Source organism: Doryrhamphus excisus, linkage group LG7, assembly GCF_037039965.1.
Source record: "Doryrhamphus excisus strain RoL-2023G ecotype Guam linkage group LG7, RoL_Dexc_Guam_v1.1, whole genome shotgun sequence".
In the NCBI taxonomy this organism is placed as follows: Eukaryota; Metazoa; Chordata; class Actinopteri; order Syngnathiformes; family Syngnathidae; genus Doryrhamphus; species Doryrhamphus excisus.
Window position 1 is genome coordinate 16,344,135 of NC_136363.1, and position 25,357 is coordinate 16,369,491.

At 44.2% G+C, this 25,357-nt stretch overlaps 1 protein-coding gene across 1 annotated transcript in view; it reads left to right on the forward strand.

Moving 5' to 3' along the window:
* The window catches only part of ptprn2 (protein tyrosine phosphatase receptor type N2), an 85,559-nt gene that overhangs the window by 5,651 nt on the left and 54,551 nt on the right, over nt 1-25,357 (forward strand). Inside the window, exons 3-10 of the mRNA XM_058059919.2 lie at nt 357-473; nt 1,900-2,126; nt 3,155-3,518; nt 3,584-3,832; nt 3,910-3,950; nt 4,028-4,440; nt 7,230-7,316; nt 12,733-12,812. Coding sequence (XP_057915902.2) covers nt 357-473; nt 1,900-2,126; nt 3,155-3,518; nt 3,584-3,832; nt 3,910-3,950; nt 4,028-4,440; nt 7,230-7,316; nt 12,733-12,812 — 1,578 coding nt within the window. The remainder of the gene's footprint in view (nt 1-356; nt 474-1,899; nt 2,127-3,154; nt 3,519-3,583; nt 3,833-3,909; nt 3,951-4,027; nt 4,441-7,229; nt 7,317-12,732; nt 12,813-25,357) is intronic.

Here is a 25,357-nt window from a genome sequence, read left to right on the forward strand (position 1 = left end):
ATGAAAACACATTTTAGGTGTCATAATGCAGAAGATGAGCTGGAAATCTCACATGAAAAATATAAATGGTAGTTTGCTCTGTTCGGAACATGAATAACATGTTTTGTAACGTGTCAGAAAAGGAGTAGGGAAAAACAAATCTTACTCAATCCTCATCCAACATTTTGTACACTGAGAGCTGCTGGAGGAGGATGCTTGTTGCCATGGTTGCCCTGACAAGGCATCACATGATGACGGTGAAGAGCAGCAAATGAATGCCACAGGAGGCAGGGTGGTGGCCTAGATGAGACTGTCATGTGACTGTCATGTCCTCCTCTTTGCAAACAAGCATGGACACATTTGTCTTCTCCTTGCAGATGGAGTGTTTGGAAGATGTCAGGAGCTGACTGCCGCTCAGCCGCTCAGCACCTACGACCTTTCTTCTTCTAGCCTGCCGAAACTCACCATGCTCCTGCACAAACTGGCGCATAGAGGTACCCCCTACACACGTTGACTGTCTTGATGCCTGTCTGTGTATCTATGACGGACTGTCATATTTATTATGACATGTTGAACGCTTGTTAGGCCACCAGATGGCAGTAGTCACCTGTTTACTTCTGTCAGAGCTTTCCATCAAGATGGCCTGACATAAAATGGATCATTTCTTCTCTCAGTGTGAATTCAAAGCAGTGACATCACTTGATCTATTTCCATGAACCACTGGGGGGCTTGTGAGTGTGATGTTGCAGGCTCCTTTCAAAGCGATTGTAATGTTAACATCCTTACAATTGGTTCATGTCATGTAAACATGTTTTTATAGTTTACAATGATGGTGTTATATGCACTAAAATGCATATAATGTAAATACATGATGAATGAAAGCCGGATATGAACATTTAAGGTTATGTTTACCTTCACTGAAGACATTATTCTTGATTTGAGAACCCATCTTCCTGTTTTGCCATGAGTTATTTCTTGAATTAATTAGTGTTTAGCACCTCAATAACCCAAAATGGAGCCACAGAAAGTTTCAAGACGGTGAAAACCACAATTAACTTATAAATACATTTTTGTCAGCAAATGAGTTCAATTGAATTGCATTGAAGAAATAACTCATGACAAAACAAGAAGGTGGGGTCCATGTTGTGTCTTTGGGGAATCTTCAATAAAAGTCAAAATAACTTGTTTATTTAGCGCTTCCATTCATCATTTATATGCATTTAGAATATTTTTATGCATCCAAAGCTTTTATAATGTGTTTTTTGAGAGTCAAGACGACAACGTAGCTGACTTTCGGTTTTGGTGGCCATTTTGGTGATAGTTTCACTCCAGTCCTGCGGGTGGCAGTAAGGCCAAATAGATGTAGTTACAAGGTGTTTGGATATTGTATGCTATTGCTGGCCTAGGATTATCAAAGACAACAAGCAGCAGTAAGATCATCATCACAGACCCAAAGCAGCGACTGTGACACCATAGTCACATGACCAAATGTCACCATGACTGCATAGACTGTTTAGTAGCTTATTGTCCAAATATAATCAATAGGCTTTGTGTTCTGTGGCTGCGGCATAACAGTGCCCCCTGTTGACCAAGTGACTAAGTCCATGTTTACTATGAAAAGTAGTCATCGGAAATACTAAATAATTGCTGTCATTGCTGTATGGAGGTCTGAGCTGCATCCCGCTCAAGAGATGACACGTCCTTCAGGCGTCTGCCCTGGATGCCTCACATCCTGACATCCTCATGTCAACGTCATGTTCTGCTCCTGTTATTTTTGCCACTGGTATTTTTACACCCTCTTGGCTCACTGGGCTCCGTGTTCTGGAGTCCAGCATCCCAGCTATGTGTTGGCAATTAGTAGAGAAGCTGGCAAGGCTGAACTCTGATGGCACGAAGCTAACTGATTGTTACCTCTTGCAGGGCTGACATGGCAGGATGGCCTCACCCAGCAGGCGATCTCAAGAGAGCTGTCCAAGCTGAGGAGCGTCCCCCTCGGCCATCGGGCATCGGCGCCCCTCGTACCCTACGGCGGGGCCGTCGCAGATAGGAAAGTGAAGCCTGGGCAAGCGGAGCTGAGCAGGAACTTTCAGCAGCTCCTGAAAGGGATCCACTTCCTGCCAGCCCAGCAAGACACAAACGATGCTCAGGTAAGCAGCACTACCAGGTATTACGTTGATACTTCACTCATATTTAATACAGAATTCATAAATAAATTCACAATCACTGGCAGTGTTTTGTTGTTGACATCATTTTGTGGGTCTCACTTCCTCTTCCTGTCACCCGAGTGGGAGTGACCATCATTTTCTAGCTTTGTCATCATACAGTGATAACAACAAAATAGCTATATTGTTATTTTTGTTATCATTCTGTCCAAACAATGTACCTTTAGTTGTATCAGGCCTTCAAATTAACTTCATTGGAAATGCTTCTCAACAAGCACTTGGTCTGGCAGAGAATAAGAAGACGTTGCAGGAGGGATAAGTGTTGATAACTTAGGGATTTTGATTATTTCGTATTTAGCTGGGGGTTATTTTCCATTTGGTAAACACAGGCGATTATATCAAGCCCTGAGGTTTCCAACGGCCCTCAAACATCCCATAAAAACTGTAACCTTTCTTTGATTTAAAGTACATATTACTGTTTTAGTCCTAATTCACATGCTTAAAACTACAAGAAAATGCAAACAGTGAAGGAATTGTGCTCTGTTTAATAGCCCACTTGTTGCTAGGTAGACTAAAGATCATTTCTGTACACTAAAGACTCCCTACTCTGCATTAAATATAAAAACATGTATTTTTGTAAAATGGCAATGCACTGTACACACATAACATTTTCAGTCAGTATGTCTTTTTGAATTTTAGGGGTCGTCTTCCTGTTCATTTCTTTTGTTTTTTTGCCCCCCGCTGTCTGACACGGCGAGGGGACCCATTTTCACACAGCTCTTCCATCTTTTCTTCACATTATTCCGTGCTCATATATCGGGTGGTAATGTCCCTGACACCCTTCACAGCCCAATGCCCCCCCCCTGCTGTCGCGTCAGCACTGCCATAATGCAAAGTTGAAGAGTTCATGACCTTCCCCGCTGGTGGGATGAGTTCTGTTGTGGAAAAATGGCTTTGAGGATATTCCGTTTCAGATATCTTGATACATTTATGTCAACAATGTCTCTGTGCAGAATGAGGATATCGTGTACGATGGGCCAAAGTCCGGCTGGAAGGAGACCAGCATCTACAGCGTCCAGAAAGGAGACGACCAGGTTCCTGTCACCAAAGTCTTCTCTCAGAGTGGAGAAGGCAGACACCCTGACAAGAGCAAGGCTCTCTCCAACCACTTGGAGCAGATCCTAGGAGGAGGACCAATGGTGGGCCAGGCTTCATGGCCCAAAGGAAAGCTCCACTACCTGAGCTATGTGAGACCACCTCCAGGTGACCAGCAGGTGGCTTTTGGCTCCAAACTTCCAAAGGCCAATTTGGACCGCCTGTTGTTCAAGAGCGCTTCAAATCAACTGAGCGGCAAGAAGCCTCTGAATGGCATGGATGGTAAGAACCTGCTCTATGTACTATATATCTATCTTCATTGGAAACATCATCCTCTTCTCTCTTAGACACACTCCTCCATGATGTGCTGAAACATTTTGGAGGGAACGGCTTCAACATGGACACTTGGATGACTGAAGACCTGGACCACCTGGCTGAGGTCGTCTCTGGAGCTCTGCGGGAAGCCGAGGCCAGGAAGATGGAATCAGAAGGACCAGGAGCTTCTCATTCCAGTCGCATCATGGAAGCTAACAGGGATCCATCGGCCACCATGGAAGCAAACCAAGAACCGAAGGACGCATTGAACTTTAGACAAGGTAGGGATTGATACTTTACACTTTCAAGTGTGTAGGGACTCTCCAGTCCCTCAAAGTGTCTACTTGCTTGTTTTCAGGACAACAAGAAGATGGACCAGCTAAAGAGCCTGTTGACAAGGTGAATTCCAAATAATTAGAACCTTATTTATCCAAAATAAAACTTCCAGCTAAATGTTGCTGTTGTTTGTTTGGCAGCATGCAGCCCTTTTCTCCAAGCTTCTGGACTATCTCAACCATGCTCCGGATGTCAAAAGCGGACCAGCACCTGGTCCTAAAGGAAATGTTGTCGGCTTGGAGAGCGTCCAGAGCCGCACGAAGCAAGGCCAGATTGCCACGCCCCAAGGCTGGGAGGAGAAAAGCGTATCTGCGCCCGCCGGGGTAGGCTCCACCTTGCGTTTGACTAGCGGGGGGCCGGCGCCTGACGCCCACGTGGACTCTGAGATGGACAGGTGGATGCAGAAGCTTCAGAAACCCGCTGGGAAGGATGTGCTGGAAGAAGGAGGCAAGAATGACGTGAAAGTGAAAACTCAGTTGGTCCATGTAGGAGTGAAGGAGTTCTCCAGCAGAGGGAAGGACAGACACTTTGGTTACATCATAACCAGCTCAGAGTGAGTATGATTGATTTGACACATTTTGACACATTTGATTGATTTAAAGCATTAGTGTTGAGTGGTTTAAAAATCAAAATTTTGTTGTGCAAATAGAAAAAAATGTACATTTATTTCTTCTCAAATCCACCCACACGTCCTCATCTGCATAGCAACTGTGATGATGATTCGTATAAGTGGTCTAGTCCAGCTTTAATGATGCTACTTTAGTCTGGAAGACGTCCTGAGTTCTGTCCCTCCTCACACGGCTCAGACTCAGTAATTCCTATCGACCGCGTCTTCGCCCCCGGCCCTCTTTGAAATCCCTTTATAGCGTTATCAAGTGTTATGTCACGGCGTTGTCCTTCACCTGTGGAGCTCATAAAGGCCTGAGGGGCACAAACACGCTGTGTGTGTGGGTGCTGTTGTTTCAGGAGAAATGTTTCCAAGAGGACATAAGCATCACCTCGTAGCCTCACCCAGTCCACCTACTGGGGAGTGTGCATTTGCTGCGCAAGTCGTGATTGCACGTCTCCATCGCGCCCTGCGGTGAGTCGACGCCAACCTGCTTATCTGACAGCTGCTGACATTGTGCTGCTGCTGCTGCTGATTGGGGAATAGGAGGAGAGGTGGGGTGGGACGTGGAGGAAGATGTGAATAGAGGAGACGGAGAGTAGCACCCCCATGGGGGGGGGAAGCGCAGGCATCAACAAGCGAGACACTCGCAGAGCTCTCCGGTTGCCAGAATTACCGCAGAGGGATGCAAACGTGTCTGGAATGACTTTACTTTCCGACAAAAGTACAGAGGGAAAAAAAAAGCCACCCACTCTGCCAAGGATAAAGTCCACATCATAGCTCGAGAGGCAGACCTCCACCAAGGCTAACTAATGCTAAATATCTTGTAAACAGGCAATACTGTTCCTCTCCAGGCCTGGAGGTGGCAGTAATGCGCTTTACAAAGTCACAACTATACACACGTCCTAGTACATCCTTGAGCTGTGGCTGTGATTGGTTGTACATCATTTCCTGTCTGTACGCGATTTGTTCAGAGGGCGTACAACCCTACCCCGCAGAAAATTGTAATAACCATGACTTTTGGCCTTGATTATTATTTTATTAAATGTTTGTATTATTCCGTAATATTTTGACTTTGTGTGGTTGTTTCTTATAATATTACGACTTACAAAAAGTCTTTTTTCTTTAATATTTCAGCTTCTTGGTGATATTTTTTTTGACATTATGACATTATTCTTGTAAAATTTTTCCTTGTTAGATTAAAATCTTTTCTTCATAAAACCTTGCGGCAAGTATATCTCTGACAACCAATCATGAATAAGCTATGAATAAACTGATGACGGTTGTTTTTCCATATGTGCCCTGTGATTGGCTGGCGACCAGTCCAGGGTGTACCCCGCCTCTTACCAGAAGACAGCTGGGATAGGCTCCAGCACCCCCGCAACCCTTGTGAGGATAAGCGGTAGAAAATGAATGAATGAATGATAAACTGATGCTTGCAGCTTCATTGGAGGATAAGCAGCATAGATAATGCATGGTGCTGCAATGCTGGCTTTGTCCACTAGAGGGAACCAGAGGAGCCCAGTGAGAGGCTGACATCAATGCAGCGCCCTGGCAGGCACCAATGAATGCTTTACTCAGACACAATGCATTAAACTCGTATTGGTACTTTTTTGTGTGTATATTAGATATACCTTTTGAGTGTTAAGCTGCTGTGTGATGAGTTTAGCGTTCTGCGAATGAGACTGTTGGATTGAGTTATAATAACCTCATACAATGTGTTGACAAGGTCATTGTGAGTTTTTTCATAGCTCATGATTGCCTCTTGTGTCTGCTATGGCTTATATATGTATATTTGTACATATGTACAAATCCTTTTTTTCCTCTCAACTTAGTGGATGTGGCTTACACTCACAAATTTACGGTATCTTTTTCCACTATAGATAAACTTGTCTTGCCAAACAATACTGCAGATTGTTCCATTTTGCAGTTTTTTTTGTTTAATTATATTTTTGAACGTTCCACGAGCCAATACAAAATGTCCTCTGGATCGCACTTTGGACGCCATTGCTCCAGAGTGTGCTCATAACATTTCTTCAAGCTAAAAAATGATTCATTCATTTTCAAAGGCTTGCTGGATGTTTAAAAAAAACAGGGTATTCCAACAATGCCATCCATGACTCTCAGGTCACCTTGGCGCTACAGATTCTGACCTGATTGGCCAGCAACCAAGCAGCTTTCTTGTGTGTCTTTGTCATTTATTTTTCTCCCCTGCACAAATGACCTTTTGTTTGGTCTATTTCCTCAGCGATTTAGTCTCTGAGAGAGCGAGGGAAGACGTGGACTGAGCTGAGATGAGGCATGGCTTTATCAGACCGCCATTACACTTCACCTCCATTCCATTTGCACCCTATTATTCTCATCTCAGGCGTGTGTTCGTGTTTGTGTACTGTCACAGTGTGTGCGCGGGAGAGCACGGCGGTGGGCGAAGGGAAAGAAAGATGAGGCGCGTCCGTGTGATGCAGCCATTACACCTCATGCAGGTTCTATTTGCACCTTATTGTTTGTCTCATTGCTAGAAAAAAATCTGGTGATTTACCAAGCCTGAAGAGGCAGCTGATTACGCACCCCCCACCCCCCCCTATCCCATCCTTGACACTCTTTGTGTATTTCTTAGTGAATGTGCACACATCGGTGTGTATTGTTGCTGGATGTCATCCAGTCCACTAGGTGTCACTGTGGGTGATGCTCAGGTGAATAAGTAGGAACCCACCTGTCTGTGTTTCCCTTCCCAGCTCCCTCACCTCCGACCAGGCCTTGGACTTGATGGAGCGGTTAGCGCAGAAATTGAACCTCCACGCTGCGGACCTCACCCAGCTCTCGTAAGTACTCGTGCTGATCATAGTCCTCAAAGAAATCAGCTGCACGAATGTGAGAAGTGGCCTTGTTGAAATGTTTGCATGCATCATCATCCTTGATCTGGTACAACTTGTTCAACCTTCAAAGCATCCAAGTTCAGAGTCTGGGCTCTGCAGATGAGCGCGAGAGCCGCCAGACTGGAAATATTTAGCGACACCGCCAGGGAATGTAGGCGTTTGTTGTTTTTCTGACCTTTTGCAGTGTTTGACTTCCGGCAGCGAGAGAATTCAGGCCTAATTAGCGGAGGAGCAGGACTGAACGCAGTCCGCTGTCTCTGTCTGCCTAGTCAGCCATCAAAGCCACCAAATCATTCTGGAGTCAAAGCGTGAGATGTGCTGTGTGGATCATGAGCGGGAAAACGAGAAAGTTGTTCAGCAGGAGGTGCCTCATGTATTCATAAGACGCCACACTGTCCTTGAACTCGGTCTGCTTTGTACGTCTGCTGTCAGACCATGTAGGCGTCGCCAAATCATCAGGACTTCCTCCCTTCCTGTGTGGAACACGTATTCCAGTCTAATTTCTGGCCCTTCGTATTGAGTTGTGGACTCTTATAGAGCAGTTACACAAGATGACCTGCACAGAAAGCTTTCTAGATCTTCCAGAATCTGCACCTATTCCAGATATATTTCCTTGGATTTCCAAAACAGTCTGTTTTAATTTATTCCACCCACGGCCCGCCTCCGGGAGTGTGACCAATTGCTCCCAAGGACTTCCAGACGACTGCCGAACCCCACTTTCTATTTTTTTCGGTTGATAATAAACGAATAGGGCGGCACGGCGGTCTGGTGGTTAGCGCGCAGACCTCACAGCTAGGACACTAGGGTTCAATTCCACCCTCAGGCATCTCTGTGTGGAGTTTGCATGTTCTCCCCGTGCATGCGTGGGTTTTCTCCGGGTACTCCGGTTTCCTCCCACATTCCAAAAACATGCTAGGTTAATTGGCGACTCCAAATTGTCCATAGGTATGAATGTGAGTGTGAATGGTTGTTTGTCTATATGTGCCCTGTGATTGGCTGGCGACCAGTCTAGGGTGTACCCCCCTCACGCCCGAAGACAGCCGGGATAGGCTCCAGCACCCCTGCGACCCTCGTGAGGAAAAGCGGTAGAAAATAAATGAATGAATGAATAAACGAATAAAGCCTTTGGAGAGCTACTTGAAAAAGTGTTTAGGAGCTACTGGCAGCTCATGAGCTACTTGGCTGGAGACCCCTGACTCACCAGAAGGCGATCAGGCTTTTACAACAAAGACAAGATGCATTTAATAAACAAAACAAACAACTGGCCTTAAAGCGGCCTTGAACATCCCTGGATATCATTCATATAGAACAGGTCCTATGCACCCAAAATGTAATTGTAGAGGAGCAATGGCATAACAGTCATCTACCCCACGCGTATGCAAGCTGTAAAGCCAGGCTACACGCTTGTATTCCTGAAACATTCATTGGTGAAATGAATAAAAATAAATGCAGCCGAGAGCTGTGAGCTTTCCATTCATGCTTCCAATCTGCGACAAGCAAGAAGGACCAGAACGTGACTGATGGACTTTATCATGTTATTCCAGCTGCCACATCACATCACTTGCTCATCAAGTGATGCTAATAGCATAGCTCCACACATCCTCCGCCACACTCCATGTGAAGCTGACGTGATTCCATAGAAAAGAGAAATGGGGGAAATATCCGTCCTTTTTTTCCGAAGTAGAAATATCCCAGACGGAGGACGTGACGCAAGCTCATTGTGCCGTGAGGCCGCGACAGGTGAGTGTCTGAATGTATCCAATGAGAGCTGGGTCAGAGCACACCGCCCTGATGAGCCTCGATAAGGAGCACGGCGGAATGGATGCTGAGGAAGCTGCCGTTTTTTTATAGTCTAGACGAAAACCTCAAGTTATTCCAGCCTGCGGTAATCATTTTGAAGAGATTAGAAAAAAATACTGTTGGCTGACGACTGATGATATGAGCCTCTTTCAGATGACGTAAGTGTTTTTCCCCGTCAAGGCACTAGGGGGCGTAGGACTCTCACGCTAGCTTCATACCATACCACACACACACTAACTGAGCTAATATGAAGTCCATGCTTACACATACTGATAAGACAGGAGAAAGTGTGAAGTCCTCTAGATAGCTTATCACCCCCCCCCCCCACCCCCAACCGTGCTTGTGTTCCTCTTATTTATTTATTTAAATAGGCTGTGGAAAGGAGAAATCACTTCCATTTGAGATGCATTGAGATCTCCGGCCAAGGGGAATGGAGGCCAGGGTAAAGATTGCGGAAATATTGACATTTACGAGAGCAAACAGAATCCAGGTGAAGCATTAGACAAGGACGTTTTTTCCTTTCGTGTGTGTGTGTGTGTGTGTATCGCCGGGTCCATCTGTCTGCTAGTATTGCCTCATATATTGCTCCCAGCCCTGGGAGAGTGCACGTGAGCGATGGTGGACTGAGCCGGTGTCACAGCACTCTTGACGAGTTTTCATCCGTGATCCAGTCTGACAGGAAGTACACTCCAATCATCTTCCAAGAGGGTGGAGTGTAATGGCCGACTGCTTTAGCTGGATGTGCTGGCCAATAAACATTCACTTGAAATGTCTGTTGTGGTTTGCTTACATCTTCTTCTGTTCCTTCAGCCAGTAAATGTGGCTGTTGGCTAACTTGGTGTAGCTTAGCTCGCGGAACGAACGTTTTGATGATTTAGAAAGCTTAGAAAGTTTTTTTATTCATTCATTTTAACATTAACATTATTAGAGCACTTTAAACACAAAATAACACCCCTATAGTCATCCCTTCACCCGTGTGTTGCTATAAATGTGTTTTCTAGAGGATCTGTGTGGCGGGTGGACAGGATGTGATGTCAGGGGTTCTGAGTGGAGTTTTAGCGTGATTATTGTGTCTGTGACATCATTTAAACCTGCAATAAAAACCTGCTGTACCAGCAATCATGTCTGGTGCTTGTGTGTTTTCAGAGCTTTGGTTTTCCATTGTCATGGTTCCACAGGGGGGCTGAACTGGTTCAACTCTGGTTCCAAAAGCTTGCTGGGTTGAGTGTTGAAGTGTTTGCATAACAAAAAGTGTGTGTGGGGGGGTGTTACTTCAAGTGGATGGATGCTGGGATAGGCTCCAGCATACTCACAGCCCTTGTGAGGATAAGCGGTATAGAAAATGGATGGATGCGCTGGGATAGGTTCCAGCATACCCATGACTCTCGTGCGGATAAGCGGTATAGAAAATGGATGGATGGATGATGGATAGGCTCCAGCATACCCTTGACCCTTGTGAGGATAAATGGTATAGAAAATGGATGGATGCTGGGATAGGCTCCAGCATATCCATGACCCTCGTGATGGTAAGCGGCATAGAAAATGGATGGATGTATGCTGGGATAGGCTCCAGCATACCCTCGACCCTTGTGAGGATAAGTGGTATAGAAAATGGATGGATGCTGGCATAGGCTTCAGCATACCCACGACCCTCATCAGGTTAAGCGGTGTAGAAAATAGATGGATGTATGCTGGGATAGGCTTCAGCATACCCATGACCCTCATGAGGGTAAGCCGTGTAGAAAATGGATGTATATATGCTGGGATAGACTCCAGCATACCCATGACTCTCATCAGGTTAAGCGGTGTAGAAAATAGATGGATGTATGCTGGGATAGGCTCCAGCATACCCACGACCCTCATGAGGCTAAGCAGTGTAGAAAATGAATGTATGTATGCTGGGATAGACTCCAGCATACCCATGACCTTTGTGAGGATAAGCAGTATAGAAAATGGATGGATGAATGCTGGGATAAGCTCCAGCATACCTACGACCCTCGTGAGGATAAGAGGTATAGAAAATGGATGGATGGATGCTGGGATAGACTCCAGCATACCCATGACCCTCGTGAGGATAAGTGGTGTAGAAAATCGATACTGGGATAGGCTTCAGCATACCGACGACCCTCGTGAGGGTAAGGGATATACAAAATTGATGGATGGATGCTGGGATAGGCTCCAGCATACCCATGACACTGGTGAGGATAAGCGGTATAGAAAATGGATGGATGGATGCTGTGATAGGCTCCAGAATACCCATGACCCTTGTGAAGATAAGCGATATAGAAAATGTATGGATGCTGGGATAGGCTCCAGCATATCCACAACCCTCGTGATGATAAGCGGTACAGAAAATGGATCCAGAACAGACTGTAATTTAGTCAGCAAATGCCTCCTATAGTATTGTATGAACAAACAGATTTTCTTTACTTTCAAAAACTAAGTATGTTTGGGTTCTTAATTGCATGGTACTTCTGACGAAAGATGAGTTGTCTTCAAAGTAGAAGCTGCAGGCAAACACACTGCTTTTCATCCGGACGTTTTGACAAAATAAATATGATTTAAAGTACGAGACTCACGCTGAGCTCTCTCTTATTTCCTGATCGGAGGCGTAACCCTTGTGATGTAATGATGCGGCTCCCCGGGACGCTGGTTCAACTCCAGGGCTCAACTAAAGTTAGCTGCAGTGGAAAAGAGATACCTGAGACCAGTGTCGAAAACTACATACCATTCACAGTACCCTGCGTATCATTCACAGTGTCTTTGAATGCATCCTCAATGCCTTGTGTTTGCATTTGAACTCATTCAACCCCAGCCTTTTTTTCAATAGCCATATTTTTGACTGATTTTTCAAGCCATGCAGAATATTGTGTTCTTGGGCTATATAGGTATAGGTTACCAAGAGAAACATTAGACTCCACCTTGTGGCCGTTATTTTGGCTTAAAACTGAATGAGTTAATGAGTTAAATGAGTTAATTTAGTCATTTTTGTGCTTTGAGCAAATGCTTACATTTTGGCAAAATATTCAACCACAAAACAACATTTGTTTGTTTGTTTCAGCTTTTTCCTGATTACGGAGTCGCCACAGTGGATCTTTTTTTGATCCGCATACTGATTTTTCTGCATGCCCTTCCTGACAAATACCGATGATGCTTACTAGTGGAAACAGCATGATGTATAAATTAATAGAGTTTTTTTTTTTGTTCGCCAAATTCATTCCGCAAAGACGCAAACACTTGATCCCATCAGTGTATGTATACGTCTATTATGGTTTTTTTTTGCAAGAGGCTAAAGGAGGTGATGATGCAACCCCTCACCAATGCATTAGACCTGAGAGCAATTTTAATGCCATCAAAAACGTCACATTTTAAGGCGTGCACTCATTTCCAAATGTGAAAATTGTAAATCCTTAATGGTACGGAAGAGGTTGTCTTTTGAAAAATGGCCGACATTGGCAGGTTTCTGCCAACGACTGCTTGTTTTTGAAGAGAAATGAAAGTTAATTATTCCTGTCAGAGGTGAAAACGTCAGTCTTAACTGCCATTGTGCTGTTCCCTCCAGGGTTCTGGGTCCTGCATTGACATTCAGAGTCGGGCACAACCCCAAGAATGTGACCACGGCAGATGTGGTGCAAATTGCAGGTAAGAGCAGCCGTTGTAAGGCCTCCAATTGTCATGTCATTTCCCTGCTCTGTCACGCCTGTGCTTCAGTAAATGAGGACACAGATGCGTCTCTTTGTAGATGTAGATGCTTGTCGTTTTGTACGAACAAAGTCTGATCTCGGAGATGACTAACACACTGTACATCAGTAGGGACTAAGCTTTTGAAATGATTCCATTTCACAACATGATATGACATTTGTTTGTAGTGTTGTACCAGTTGTGGACTCCTGTAGAGCAGCCACACACAATAACCTGCACAGAAAGCGTTATTGATCTTCCAGAATCTGCACCCATTCCAGTTGCATTTCTTTGGATTTTGTGCTTCCCGTGAGAACGGTCTGTTTTAAGGTCTTCCACCCACGGCCCACTTTGCTATGCTCACAAGGACTTTTGGATAGCTGCCGAACCCAACTTTATAAACGGTATAGGTGTTGAATCCTGAATCCGATCCGGAAGTAGAGACTGGACAGTCTGTAGTTTCTCAAAAAAGAGGTTACTTCATGACGTCTCTCCATGGTAAGTAGCTTTAGCATTTTAGCGTCAGGTTTTCTACAACATCGTGTAGAGAGCTTGAAAAAATGTGCAAACGAAGATGCCAGAAAGTGGAATGAGATTGAAACGTGATCAATTACAAGAAGCGGAAACCCTGCAATAGATGATTTGTGTGGTTGCGAGATTGTGTGTTTACAGGGCGTGTACTCCAGTGTGCCCGTGTACTTTTTGTACTGCTTTGAACAGGCAACGTGTTGATTATTTTGAGCCTTGCTGCCACCTGGTCTTGTGTATTATTCAATCAAAAATAACGGGACCCATTATGCTCATTTTTTGACCCTTTGTATTAAGTTGTGGACTCCTAAAGAGCAGATACACACAATAACCCACTCAGAAAGCTTTATAGATCTTCCAGAATCTGCACCTATTCCAGTTGTATTTCTTTGGAGTTCGTGCTTCCTCGTGAAAACGGTCTGTTTTAATGTGTTCCACCCACGGCCCACTTTGCTGTGCTCACGAGGACTTTCAGATAGCTGCCGAACCCAACTTTAGAAACGTTGATAAACCGTATAGGTGTTGAATCCCGAATCCGATCCGGAAGTAGCGACTGGACAGTCTGTAGTTACTCAAAAAAGAGGTTACTTCAGGACGCCTCTCCATGTTAAGTAGCTTTTAGCAGCTAGCAGCAGCTACACACAACCACCCACCCAGAAAGCTTTATAGATCTTCCAGAATCTGCACCTATTCCAGCTGTATTTCTTTAGATTTCGTGCTTCCCGTGAAAACGGTCTGTTTTGATGTATTCCACCCACGGCCTGCCTCCAGCCACGCCCACTCAAAGCGGAATGAGATTGAAACGTGATCAATTACAAGCAGCGGAAACCCTGCGATAGATGATTTTCTGTGTTTTTGACATTGATGGAAACTTGTGACTGACTCACTGTCCCCGCTCCCCTCGGCGTGTGGATGTCCTAAATGACTTAGCGAAGTGTGGCAACACTCCTAGCAGTCAATATCAACCATCATCACCTTTGGTCTTGTGGTTGGATGAAATGCGTATCTGTTTTTGCTATTTTTTCTAGGGATGAGCTTTCTAGGGAATAGCCTTTGTGCCAGATTACAGCATGTATTGAGCCTCGCTGTCATTTCTCTTTTCCACTTGGCTTTACCGGTAGAGCCTAGGCAACTTCACCCAGTATTATACTACACAGTCTCCTCTCTGATAACATGCCGATCTTGGTTCTGCTGTGTTGTTGTCGTGTACGTTCAATGCCGTGTGGTTTTAAAGTGAAAGTAACCGCCCTGTGCTCCGTTTTCCTCAAATTCTTCCCCTTCCTCTCCCCGTTTCCCTTGCTTGCTTTGATGGACTTTGATGGGATGGCGTGTAGCGAGAGCTAATGAAAGGCGTGAGCAGGGCTGAAATGTCAGCCCAAATGTTAAGTCAACACGACGGTCCGCCTGACCCGTGTGGATGAATTATGAATACAAGCCCACCTGAATAGCGATGGGCAAAAGTCAGCGGCAAGAGCCGATCAAACTAACTTGTGGTTTTAATTGGTGCCTTTTATTCACAACACATCTGGTGAAGAATGAAATATTAAATCAATCTGTGATCTTTACGGCAACATTTTGTGTCCCTGCTGACCTTCCATCAAATTGTGCCGGAGCTTCATTTCCTGTCTACCTTGCTCCCCGCGACCACCTCTTTTATTTCCGTCACAGTGTGAAATGGAGTGAACTTCCCCCCCTCCGATATTAGAAAGGATCCAAAGAGAATGCATATTCCAGATTCTGGTTTGTGGTCTGTGGCTGCAAATATCTGATGTTGACCTCAACACAATATGGCGGCGATGCTTGTGTTGCTGTTGAGGTAGCTCGCAGGTTGTGGAGCAACATTGTGTGTTAAATGTGAAAATGAAAGTGACGCCCACATGCCGTGGCCACCTGGGTAATCCCAGCTGACCTTTGCCTTATGTGTGACTGTGCATAAATGACGTGGCCTCCTAATGAACTCATCACAACCCCTGCTGCATCCTGGGCTCAACCTGCTGCTGGGAGCCTGCACAGCATGCCTTCTACGTTCATGGCAGTACACGACCAAGCAGCACTTTTTACAGCTATTCAAGGTGCGCTAATCAGCATGCATTTATCATATCTTTTATACATTTTTTCATAATAAACGCCACAGCATAGGTACACTTGCACGACATCATCAGGTCCAATACAATAGCTGGATCAGTCATTTTGCTCAAACTTGATATTTACGTATCCTGCTCATTCCACCTTCTTCATTCTCTTTAGGCTTTTCCTTTCACGGGAATTAATCTCCTCCATCCAACTCTCACACCAACTACCCTCATGTCCTCCTTCGCTACATCCATAAACCTCTTCTTTGGTTTATCTCCAAGGCCCCTAACATGTAATGTCCCTCTGATGTACTCGTTCCTGATCCTATCCATCCTGGTCGCTCCCAATGAGAATCCTAATTTGTACTATATTACATTGCATTACTCCTCACAAGTGCCTACAAGTCTGCTGCACTCTGTGTGTATGCTAGCGACCCCGCCTCCACCCACCGAGGCAAAGAGACTGTATGATTAACAAAAGGTCTCACTCCGTTCATGCTGTTGTTCTATGTGGATCAAATGCGGCAAGGTGCTGTAACTAGTGCCGTAATGGGAGTGCTTCTGGCTCCCCAGCATACCTTGCGGCACCTTTTTGTGAATAGTTGCTTAAAATATTCTAAGATAGTTGTTTATTATCCTCCATTAGTAGTAGTAGTTGCCCCGTGTATGTTACCTACCTGTTGGGTTAAGTTTATGTTGATGTTGATGCAAGTTGCCTAAATAAAGAGCAACTTCCTTTAAGCGAGCTGCAGTGCGTCTTACTGTATTTTAGGAAACATAGTATAATTATTATGTTTTCTATATTTTTACCACTTATGGCCTACCCTCGCTCAGGCTTGTGACAGTTTCCTTTCATGTGTGTTGACAAGTTTGTCACTGAGATGAAGTATACTTCCAGAGTGAATACTTCATGCACTCAGACTCCTCCAGCGGCCCCCGGGGGTCGCTGAACAGTATTTTCCAAATGAAAGTTTATTTTAAAAGTACAAAATGTATTAAACCTGGGATGTTTTCCAAACTTCTTTGGCTGACATTTTTACCCCCATTAGCTCTTCTATCTTGTCTTGATGCTCACCTCGTTTCCAGCAGCGTGGCGAATGGAACGCTGTTTAAAGCTTTCACCTTTGCCTGGTAATGTATATGTTGTGATACAGAAACACTTTTTCCTGCTCTGATGGAGGTTTATACGGCTCTGCTGCATACTGTTGTCCATCTATCTGCCCAGCACTTCTATTTGATGTGTTCAGTACCCATTGACGAGAATAGACAAAGAGACTGGCTTGAAAGGCACGGACAGTATTGAGGACATTTGATAACTCATTGAAAAGCATCTTTTGGGCGGCAGGTTCTTAGCGGTTGCGTTGGTGAAAAGCCTGCTGGGAGGTCTGACTGTATTAGTCGAGGTAGAGGCTCTTGTGTTCTGCTCAACTGGAAAACCGCAGGACAAAGACGCGCAATGCCTAATCCCTGCTCGGCTGCAAAACAAAAGAGAAAGCTGCTGCTTTATCAAAACTACAAGGCCGTGTGTGTGTGTGAGTGTGTGCGTTTTATTTGCGTGAGCTTGTATTTTCTTGTGCAGCTGTGTTCATAAAACGTGTTATTTCATGTTGGTGATGCTTTTATTTGTTTCAGAAGTTACATCACGTTTACACTTGCATCGTATCCAAAAAGGAGTAGGAAGAAGCAAAGTTGTTAAAATTCCAACCGCTTCTCCAAATCCTAACTGGGACTGACGGTTGATTCTCATCCAGTCATGCCTATGTTGAGAATAAATCAATAGAATTTTCTATATTCAGTATATATTCAAGTATATTGTTGAATGTTGATGACTTTGTTTATACACTTATCTTTACCTGTAGGGTCTAAATTTAAGATTGTCTTCTTTTGATCATCGATGAGCTCTTTTTGATTATTTTTTTTCATCTTTGCCATCTCAGAGAGGACCGCTGCCTCTGTCAATAATTTGTGGTTATAGCTCACTTGTCTTCTTCTGTAATTCTTGTATTTGGTTACCATAAATTCCGGAACCGCTAATTTGTGGCTAAATTCTACTCTTCAGAACTACTATTAATTGTTTAAATACTGTGCCGCTAGCAAGTCAGTGAGTTAGTTTCTTTAGCAGGAGCCAATCCCGAGCGATCAGTGCACTCATACCGTGTTCAAAATCACAGGATAACTCTGAAAAGTCTGATGCACGGTGAACACTAAACTCATCACACAGCAACTAAACAATCAAAAGGTATACCAGGGAAAAATATACAAACAGGCACCAATAGAAATTTCAAAATTCATGTTAAGTTTCCCCATAATGCATTTTGTCCAAGCAACGCATTCATGAATGCGCTGCAATGACGTCAGCCTCCCTCTGGGCTCTGGCTCCCTCTGGTGGACAGAGGCAGCATTGCATTGCCAGCCACCCATTTTCTATGCTGCTTGTCCTCCAATGAATCCATTGCTCAGACGCAATACGCATACATTGAAAAACATCCGGTGGCTAAATCAAGGTGCAAGGTGTCATCACATAGCAACCCAAATGTGTACCTCCCTCATGGTGAGCTAATATGCATGCAAAACAGGACTATTCATTCAACCATTAATTCAAAGGCTTTAAATGTTTACACCGTGACCTCCAAGGCTGCTTGATGGTCAGGCACGTATGTTATCCTCACTGATGCGTCCCCACACTAGGCCAAACGCCGGGCTGTTGGAGTGCTGAAGTACTGAGCAGGATCCGGGCGAGGACTCTCCTTTTGTCTTGGCTGTCACGCCTGGACGACCCTGCAGCCTTCTGAGGCCACAAAGGCCCCCAGAGGCCAGGCCACAGCAATGAGTCCACGGGCCCCCGGGCCGTGAGAACCTCGGCCCCGGTCAATGACGGCTGGAAGCCAGAGGACCCTGAGAGCAAGTAGCTGGACCATCTGGAGCAGAGAGCACAGACCCTGACACACGGCTGTCACCCCAGGGAGGCTTGAACACAGACAATATCCTCCCCGGGTCGCTTCCTCATACTTGAGTAACAACACAGAGGAAATCCAAGGGAGGCGGCCTGTTATTCAAACAGGAGAAAGAAAGTTTTTCTAAAAGACAACACGTGATATGAAATGCATTCCATTCAGGGAGAGAATCCCTCCTACTTGAACTTGTACAAACCGCTAATACGCCCGACAAAAGATGGATGACCAGACTTGAAAATGTCTCCGTGCAATGAAATTGAGCTCGTTAGCTGATAGAAAGTCACCGGTGGGGAGTTTTCATGTGAAAAGGCAGCAGAGCGACTACATGATGGAGGCTACCAGTTGAGTGCTTGTGTTTTCCAGCTGAGAAGATCAGCATAGATCTCCCACGCAGACGGAGCTGACCTTCACTCTGGCAAGCACTTGTCAAAATGCCAATGATAATTACCTGCTCTCTTGGCAAACAACACAATGTTTTATCCACACGGCTCTGTGACACTCCAAGAAGCCTACGTACGACGCCGTGGTGGTCATCTTAAGCCGCTGGCATTCCACAGCGCCGTGTTTGCTGCTGTGATGTTTACCACTCTCAACCAACAAGCCACCAGAGGCTGAGGGGGGGTTTGGGGTGGAGGAGAAGTGAGAATTACATTTTCTCACCTATATTTTGTTTTCGGGTTGCGCTGTCAAAGTAAAATTGAGTTTGTCAGCATGGAATCATGAGAACTTTACTTTTGATTTCTTTTTTTTTTTTTTTCCCAGAGAGTGCAGTGAGTATCGGTGAGCAGAGAGGTCAGAAAACAAGCCCATCCCTCCCTCTTTCCCGTCTTTCCCTGGACGCTCTACTCCCCATCACTGGCTACCGCTCTCTGCTTGAGTGCTTGAATGTGCTCACTTCGGTGATCAAAGTCTTCCTCAGTCTCTTCTCCTCCATTGCCCCTGGCTCTCTCTCTCCCTGTGTGTGTGTGTGTGTGTGTCGTACATTCTCACTAGAACCCATCCTCTTTTGCATCATCCTCCGTCTGCCAGAGGGCACACACACACAGCGTACAAAGACAGACACATGCACACAAATCAAGAGTGATCCTAATTCCACATGACGCCGTCCACATTTGAGTTTTCCCTAACATTTATGCAGAGTTGATCAGTAAGCAGGAAAAGGATGGACACGTGTTGCTATGCTATGTTCCTCTACGTGCTTTTAAGCTGTCTCACTAGTGTTTAGGTACACACAGAAAGGTATTTTTACCGTTTCAGATTTGCGTCCACACGCTGTTTTAGAGGTGGAAATCCTGGATTTTTTACACCTCCCTACCAGACAGTGATGGGAATAACAGTGTTTGAAATACGGCATTACTTTTTTCAGTAACGGGTAATCTAACTAATTACTTTTACTGTCAGCATAACGGCGTTACCACTTTCGACACCCCGTTACTGCACGTTACTGAAGCCGCCTAAAAATATATCACCGACTTCCTAACTAATCTGCAGCGCAGTGAGAGTGTTGCAGAGTGACAAGGGAGGGGGTGAGATAACCACATAAGCAATCAACATTGGCTAAGTTTTAATAAGATTGGTCTTCAGCCAATCAGAGAATTTGGGTGTGCGGGTGTTTAGAGCACATAAGCAATGAGGATTGGCTAAGGTTTAGTGAGATTGCGGGGGGGGGGGCAATAGTTACTTTTTCTCTGGTAACTAGTTACTTTTGTAGTGTAGTAACTGTAGTAACTAGTAACTATAACTAATTACTTACAATACTTAAGTAACATGCACAACACTGCTACCAGAGCGTTTTGAAGCCGCTCTAGTCAGAGAAAAGACAGAGAAATGTCAGAAAAGTCACCTTTTTCCTTCTAAATTTATTTGCTCTTTCATTTTTACCATTTCAGATTTGCGTCCACACATTGTTTTACAGGTGGAAATCCTGGATTTTGTTAACTCACCTCCCTACCAAAGCGGATACAGGACATTCTGAAGCCGCTTTGGACAGAGATATATCAGACAAGCCACCTATTTGCTCTTTCATTCTTTCATTTCATTAATTTGCCGTTGCCTCTTCCAGTATTAATTCCACTCACAAATCATTTTCGTCACACTTCTCATCAACCATCTTGTTTCCAGGACATGACAGTAATGTATCAAAACAAATATGTACATGTTGACAAACAGAACTGACAGTTTTGTCAACAATATTATACCATATCGGCATAAAAATATGATTTTTCTTGATTATGAAAACCCATATTTTCTACCACCACAGGAGATACGTCACGGTACATATGTATATCGGTATCGGAAATTGAGAGTTGGACATTAGCGGTTTTCTGCAAAAAAGCTCATATCTGACATCCCTAATTTGGACAGAAACTTTGATGTGGTCAATGAAAACGAGTTTGACACCCCTGCACCACTTTACAAAACATCACCATCCCCATTACTCTCTACTCCGACTTGGCTTGTGTTGATGTTACGTGCATGAAGTGGTCCTTGCTGCCTTGTTAGCACACGCTGTTGTCATGGTCGGATCCTTCTGGATAGGATTGCTGTGCTGGACTACTTGTATTGTATTGTGTGTAAGTGCTAAAACTGCTAAACAGATTGTTGCATAGGTACTTATTAAAGCATCGTAGTTGTGAGCGTGGAAATGAGCTCCATGCAATTCGATATGAATAATATAACATGGACACTGCCGATAAACTGGAAAAACTACAAAAATAACAGCATTTGGGAGTTGATTTAGACTCCTCCCTTGCTCAAATCAAACACTTTTATTGTGCGCATCTTCCAGAAAATGTGTGATGTGGAAACATTCCAGACGATGAATGATTTAGTCGGTGTCTTTAGCTCCTTTTCATCCTGTTTGTCCTCGTCAGTCATGCTCTTGGCTCCTTCTCCATGCTTCCCTGCTCCTCGTTACTCCGCTCCCATGCTTGAGTGCTCACCTCAGTGTTGGGCCGAGGCTGTAAACATGTTTACTGTGTCAACATGGCTGTCGCAAAGCAGCTAAAGACAGTAACAGGTGCCCGTCAGCAGCCGGCCACATCTCCAGTGCATTAAAGGATCTCTGCTGCGGACGGGGATTAGTGTCGCCTGGCATTGTTTGTTTGCTAATTCCATCTCTGAGGTATTTGTGGGAAAAAGTCATGAATAATTGAAAGCCGTGAAACCGAGCTATCAGCAAGTGGAGGGAGATTAATGAGAAAGGGCTTCCAATTGGAGCCACGTAGCAAAACATTCAAGTGAATATGCATCGTTGGCCACCACGGGGATGACTGTTTTAACTTTTAATGCATGCGCTGAAGAAAGTGTGCATTGACACATTTACTTCACTGTGATCCGTGAAGACCGAGGTTGTGTAAGCAAAGCTAATTATCAGCGTCTTTATGGTTCAAACTGTTCTGATTCTTGATGTGACACCAATTTTTTTTGAGTAAAGCCGAGGATTGTCTTGAACGTATTATTAACCCAATGGTTGGCTAGTTTTATGATTTATAGCATGACACCAACATGTGGCACATCGTCTCCTTGAGGTTTTGTCACGGCTCCGTAGACTGGAAGAGCCGCAGCCACACGGGCATTCAGAGCAGAGATGCTTGGATTAAAGCACCATGTTGAGCAGTAAATCCAACCTCCTCTCCAGACCGGGCCCCCACCATTTCCCCACCTTTTTGCTCCTCTCCGACCCTCTCAGCCTTCATTTTCTGTGTTCTCCCCTCCCTTCATCTTTCCGGCTGCGATTGCATTGAGCGCCGCCGCGCTGATGGCTCTCACCCGTGTGGAGAACAGCAGGTTCTTGTACACTGCGCTTTTCTTTTTTTTTTTTTTTACATTATGAGGCGGCTCGTATAAACAGCCATGCAAATGAGCCTTTCCCCCGTCTCCTGCTATGAGTCATGATGCAATGAAAAGATGGTGATAGTGATCAAATTGCTAGACTGAATTGAAAGACGCTGTGAAGATGATCTTCTGGCGGAGTTGAGGAAAAGGGCTTAATGGCGCTGATTCAGTCCATCTTGGCATGAGGGGAAATGGCAGTAACGAGATGTAAATCATTAACATGCACTGTATTTTGTCATATTCCTTCACAAAATACAGTGCAGAGGGAGGCTGACGTCATTGCAGCGCACTGATGAACTCGTTGATGAATGCATTATTGGGAAACTTTACAAGAGTTGTTTTTTCCCCAAATTTTTTAACTTTTATTGGTATAGACTGTAGAGCAGGGGTGGGCATACTACGGCCCGGGGGCCACATGCGGCCCACCAAGTGTTTGAATCCGGCCCGCCAGTTGCTTTTAAAAGTATTTCAACTTTTAATATACAAACTGGCAACATGACTTGCAAGTCTTATTTAGTAAAACAAAAAAAACAACAAAACTGTAAAATTAAATTACATAGTTTGATGTGGTCTGATGTTTAAAGTGCTCCTGAAAAAAAGGGACACTTACATATATATACATATGGATATGTATCCATACTTACATACATATACAGATAAAATTAGACAAATAATTCAAGGGAAAATTCTAAGCATAAAATAGTATGCTATATTATTATATAGTATATATGCTAATATTAAATATATGTTTATATATACAATTTTATATATACAATTTTGTTAACTCAATGCGGCCCACAAGTCAAAATATTTGCCCACCCCTGCTGTAGAGTATACAGAGTAAGAAGGATGCATAATGCCAAGGGCAACAGGTGGAGACAGCCTTAGAAGTAGAAGCTCAGTACTGTTAGTTTAACAAATGAATTGGATTTACATGGTTCTCTAAAAGAAAAATTGGTCTGGTTTTTGCACCATTCGCTTTGTGTGGACAAATGACGCCGTGTATACATTATTTGTCTGCTACAAAGTGTACCATGCGTCCAGTAAAGCATTCTACCAGTGTGCTGTGTCCCCGCTAATGGTGACTCTGCCCTTAATTGGCCCCTCCATGCGGGTCCCTGCCAGAGCTTCAGGAGCTCCAAGTGTAGAGAAACAAAAGGGAGTCGCAGAGCTTCAAAGCACACGGGTGACATTTCTGCCTTTCCGTCTTCAAAGCGCTATTTGCTTTTGTACTGTGCTTTTTGACTATGATTACATGATATCTTTTCTAGCAAGGGATTACAGCCGTCTGCAATCATAGAGGAGAATTTGGAACCCTTTCAGAACCTTCTCAATAGAGCTGCCTAACATTATGTTGGATTTTTAGCATTGTGTTTATTCCGCTGTTGCTTTGGCGGCCATATCAGGTGATCACTAACCCAGCGGAATGGCCTGCATTTTTTTCCACCACTTCGTCACGTCTTTAATTCAAGGCCAGGTGTGGCAGCAGCTTGGAGAAGAAGACAGATGCTCAATTTCCACTTTGTTTATCTTTTCGTGTGTACGCAGAGCACTTTGGGTGCATTTTAACTGTATGCAAATCATCAAGTGTTGTGGTGATTTTTTCATACAAAACCACGAGAGGCCATGACTGATCGCTTCCACTCCTAAATGATGTGCTCCTCAATAGGATGTGTTTTTTTGCGTACTGCCCTCCAGATTCATCATATCCTTTCATTCAGGCATTTCAAAGAGGAAGCAAGAAGTCTCTAAATGATTGATGCGCTTTAAAAAGGACTTTTCCTCCTGTCTTAAATCGATAGCAACCGACTGTCATGACTCACTGGCCTGTATACAGCAGGTCAGACGCCTACAGAGGAGCGCTCTCTATCTCAAAGCTCTCTTGAAAGGACACCACCTTTCAATTTAACTCCAATATCCACCTCAGATGGACTTGCAATGGATTTCAGGCCACTTCAGACTGTTGCTAAAGCCAAAGCAGTCCTTTTTTTTATTACAATAAATACTCGCTTCAAATCAGCGTGAATGAAGATTTGATATTACTTGAACGTGTTGTTTTTGGGGCCAATGGTTCATGTTGTGTCTCCCGGCTGGATTATGCTTCTGTGTTGTCGCAGGTCTTCCAGAATCTGCACCTATTCCTTGGAGTACCCAAACGGTCTGTTTTAATTTTCCCCCTATGATCCGCCTCCTTGCACGCCCACACTTGACAACATTTATAGGTCAGAAAAGTGAAAAAAAACACAATAGGTCGTCTTTAACTCCCTTCATAGCTAGCAAACAATGCACAGTAAAGGACAAACAGAGAGTGCTAATTGACTGTGCTAATGTTCCAGCAGTCATTTTTATTGCAAATGTTGACCGAAGGCGTTCACAAATATGGCATGTGCACACTATATTTTACAGTGCACGTTTGGAGCAACCTTGTAACACAGGCCGGTGCCTCTTCCAGTGTTAATTCCACTCACGAATCATTTTCATCACGCTTATCATCAACCCCCTTGTTTCCAGGACGTGACGGTAATGCATCAAAACAAATACATGTTGACAAACACAATGACAGTTTTGTCATCAAATAGAAATGAGATGAAAATGTTGACAGAAATGAAATCCAATCATATCTAATTTGGTCTTGTATACGGTAGGGTGGATTACAGCCCTCATATTGGAATCTCGGAATATCGGAATCTCATATTGATGAGATATTACCTGCATGAGGTCATCCATGGATGAGGTTTTTGACTTGACACAGTGAAGGACAGATCTCCTCCTGTTCTGTGTGGAAGTGGTAGTATAACAACAAGAAATTTCCTTGACCTCTTTTACGTTTTTTGTTTAGCACGAGGCGAAGAGTTGAGGATTCAACTGCACAATAGAAGAGATCATGTTTGGTGCAGTTTTACGCCATAAAAATGGCTACAAGGTGGCAGAAGTGCATTTTATAAGAGGTTACACATTGAAGGGAAATTGTAATGCATGCTTGCTCAAACATGCACACACATAGTTGAATTGTAAATAGTTCATGGTGTCATATTTATAAATAAATGGTAATTTTCATGTAAAACAACAATTTTTTGTGTTTTTATGTTGTGGCATATTTTCCACGTTTTGGCTA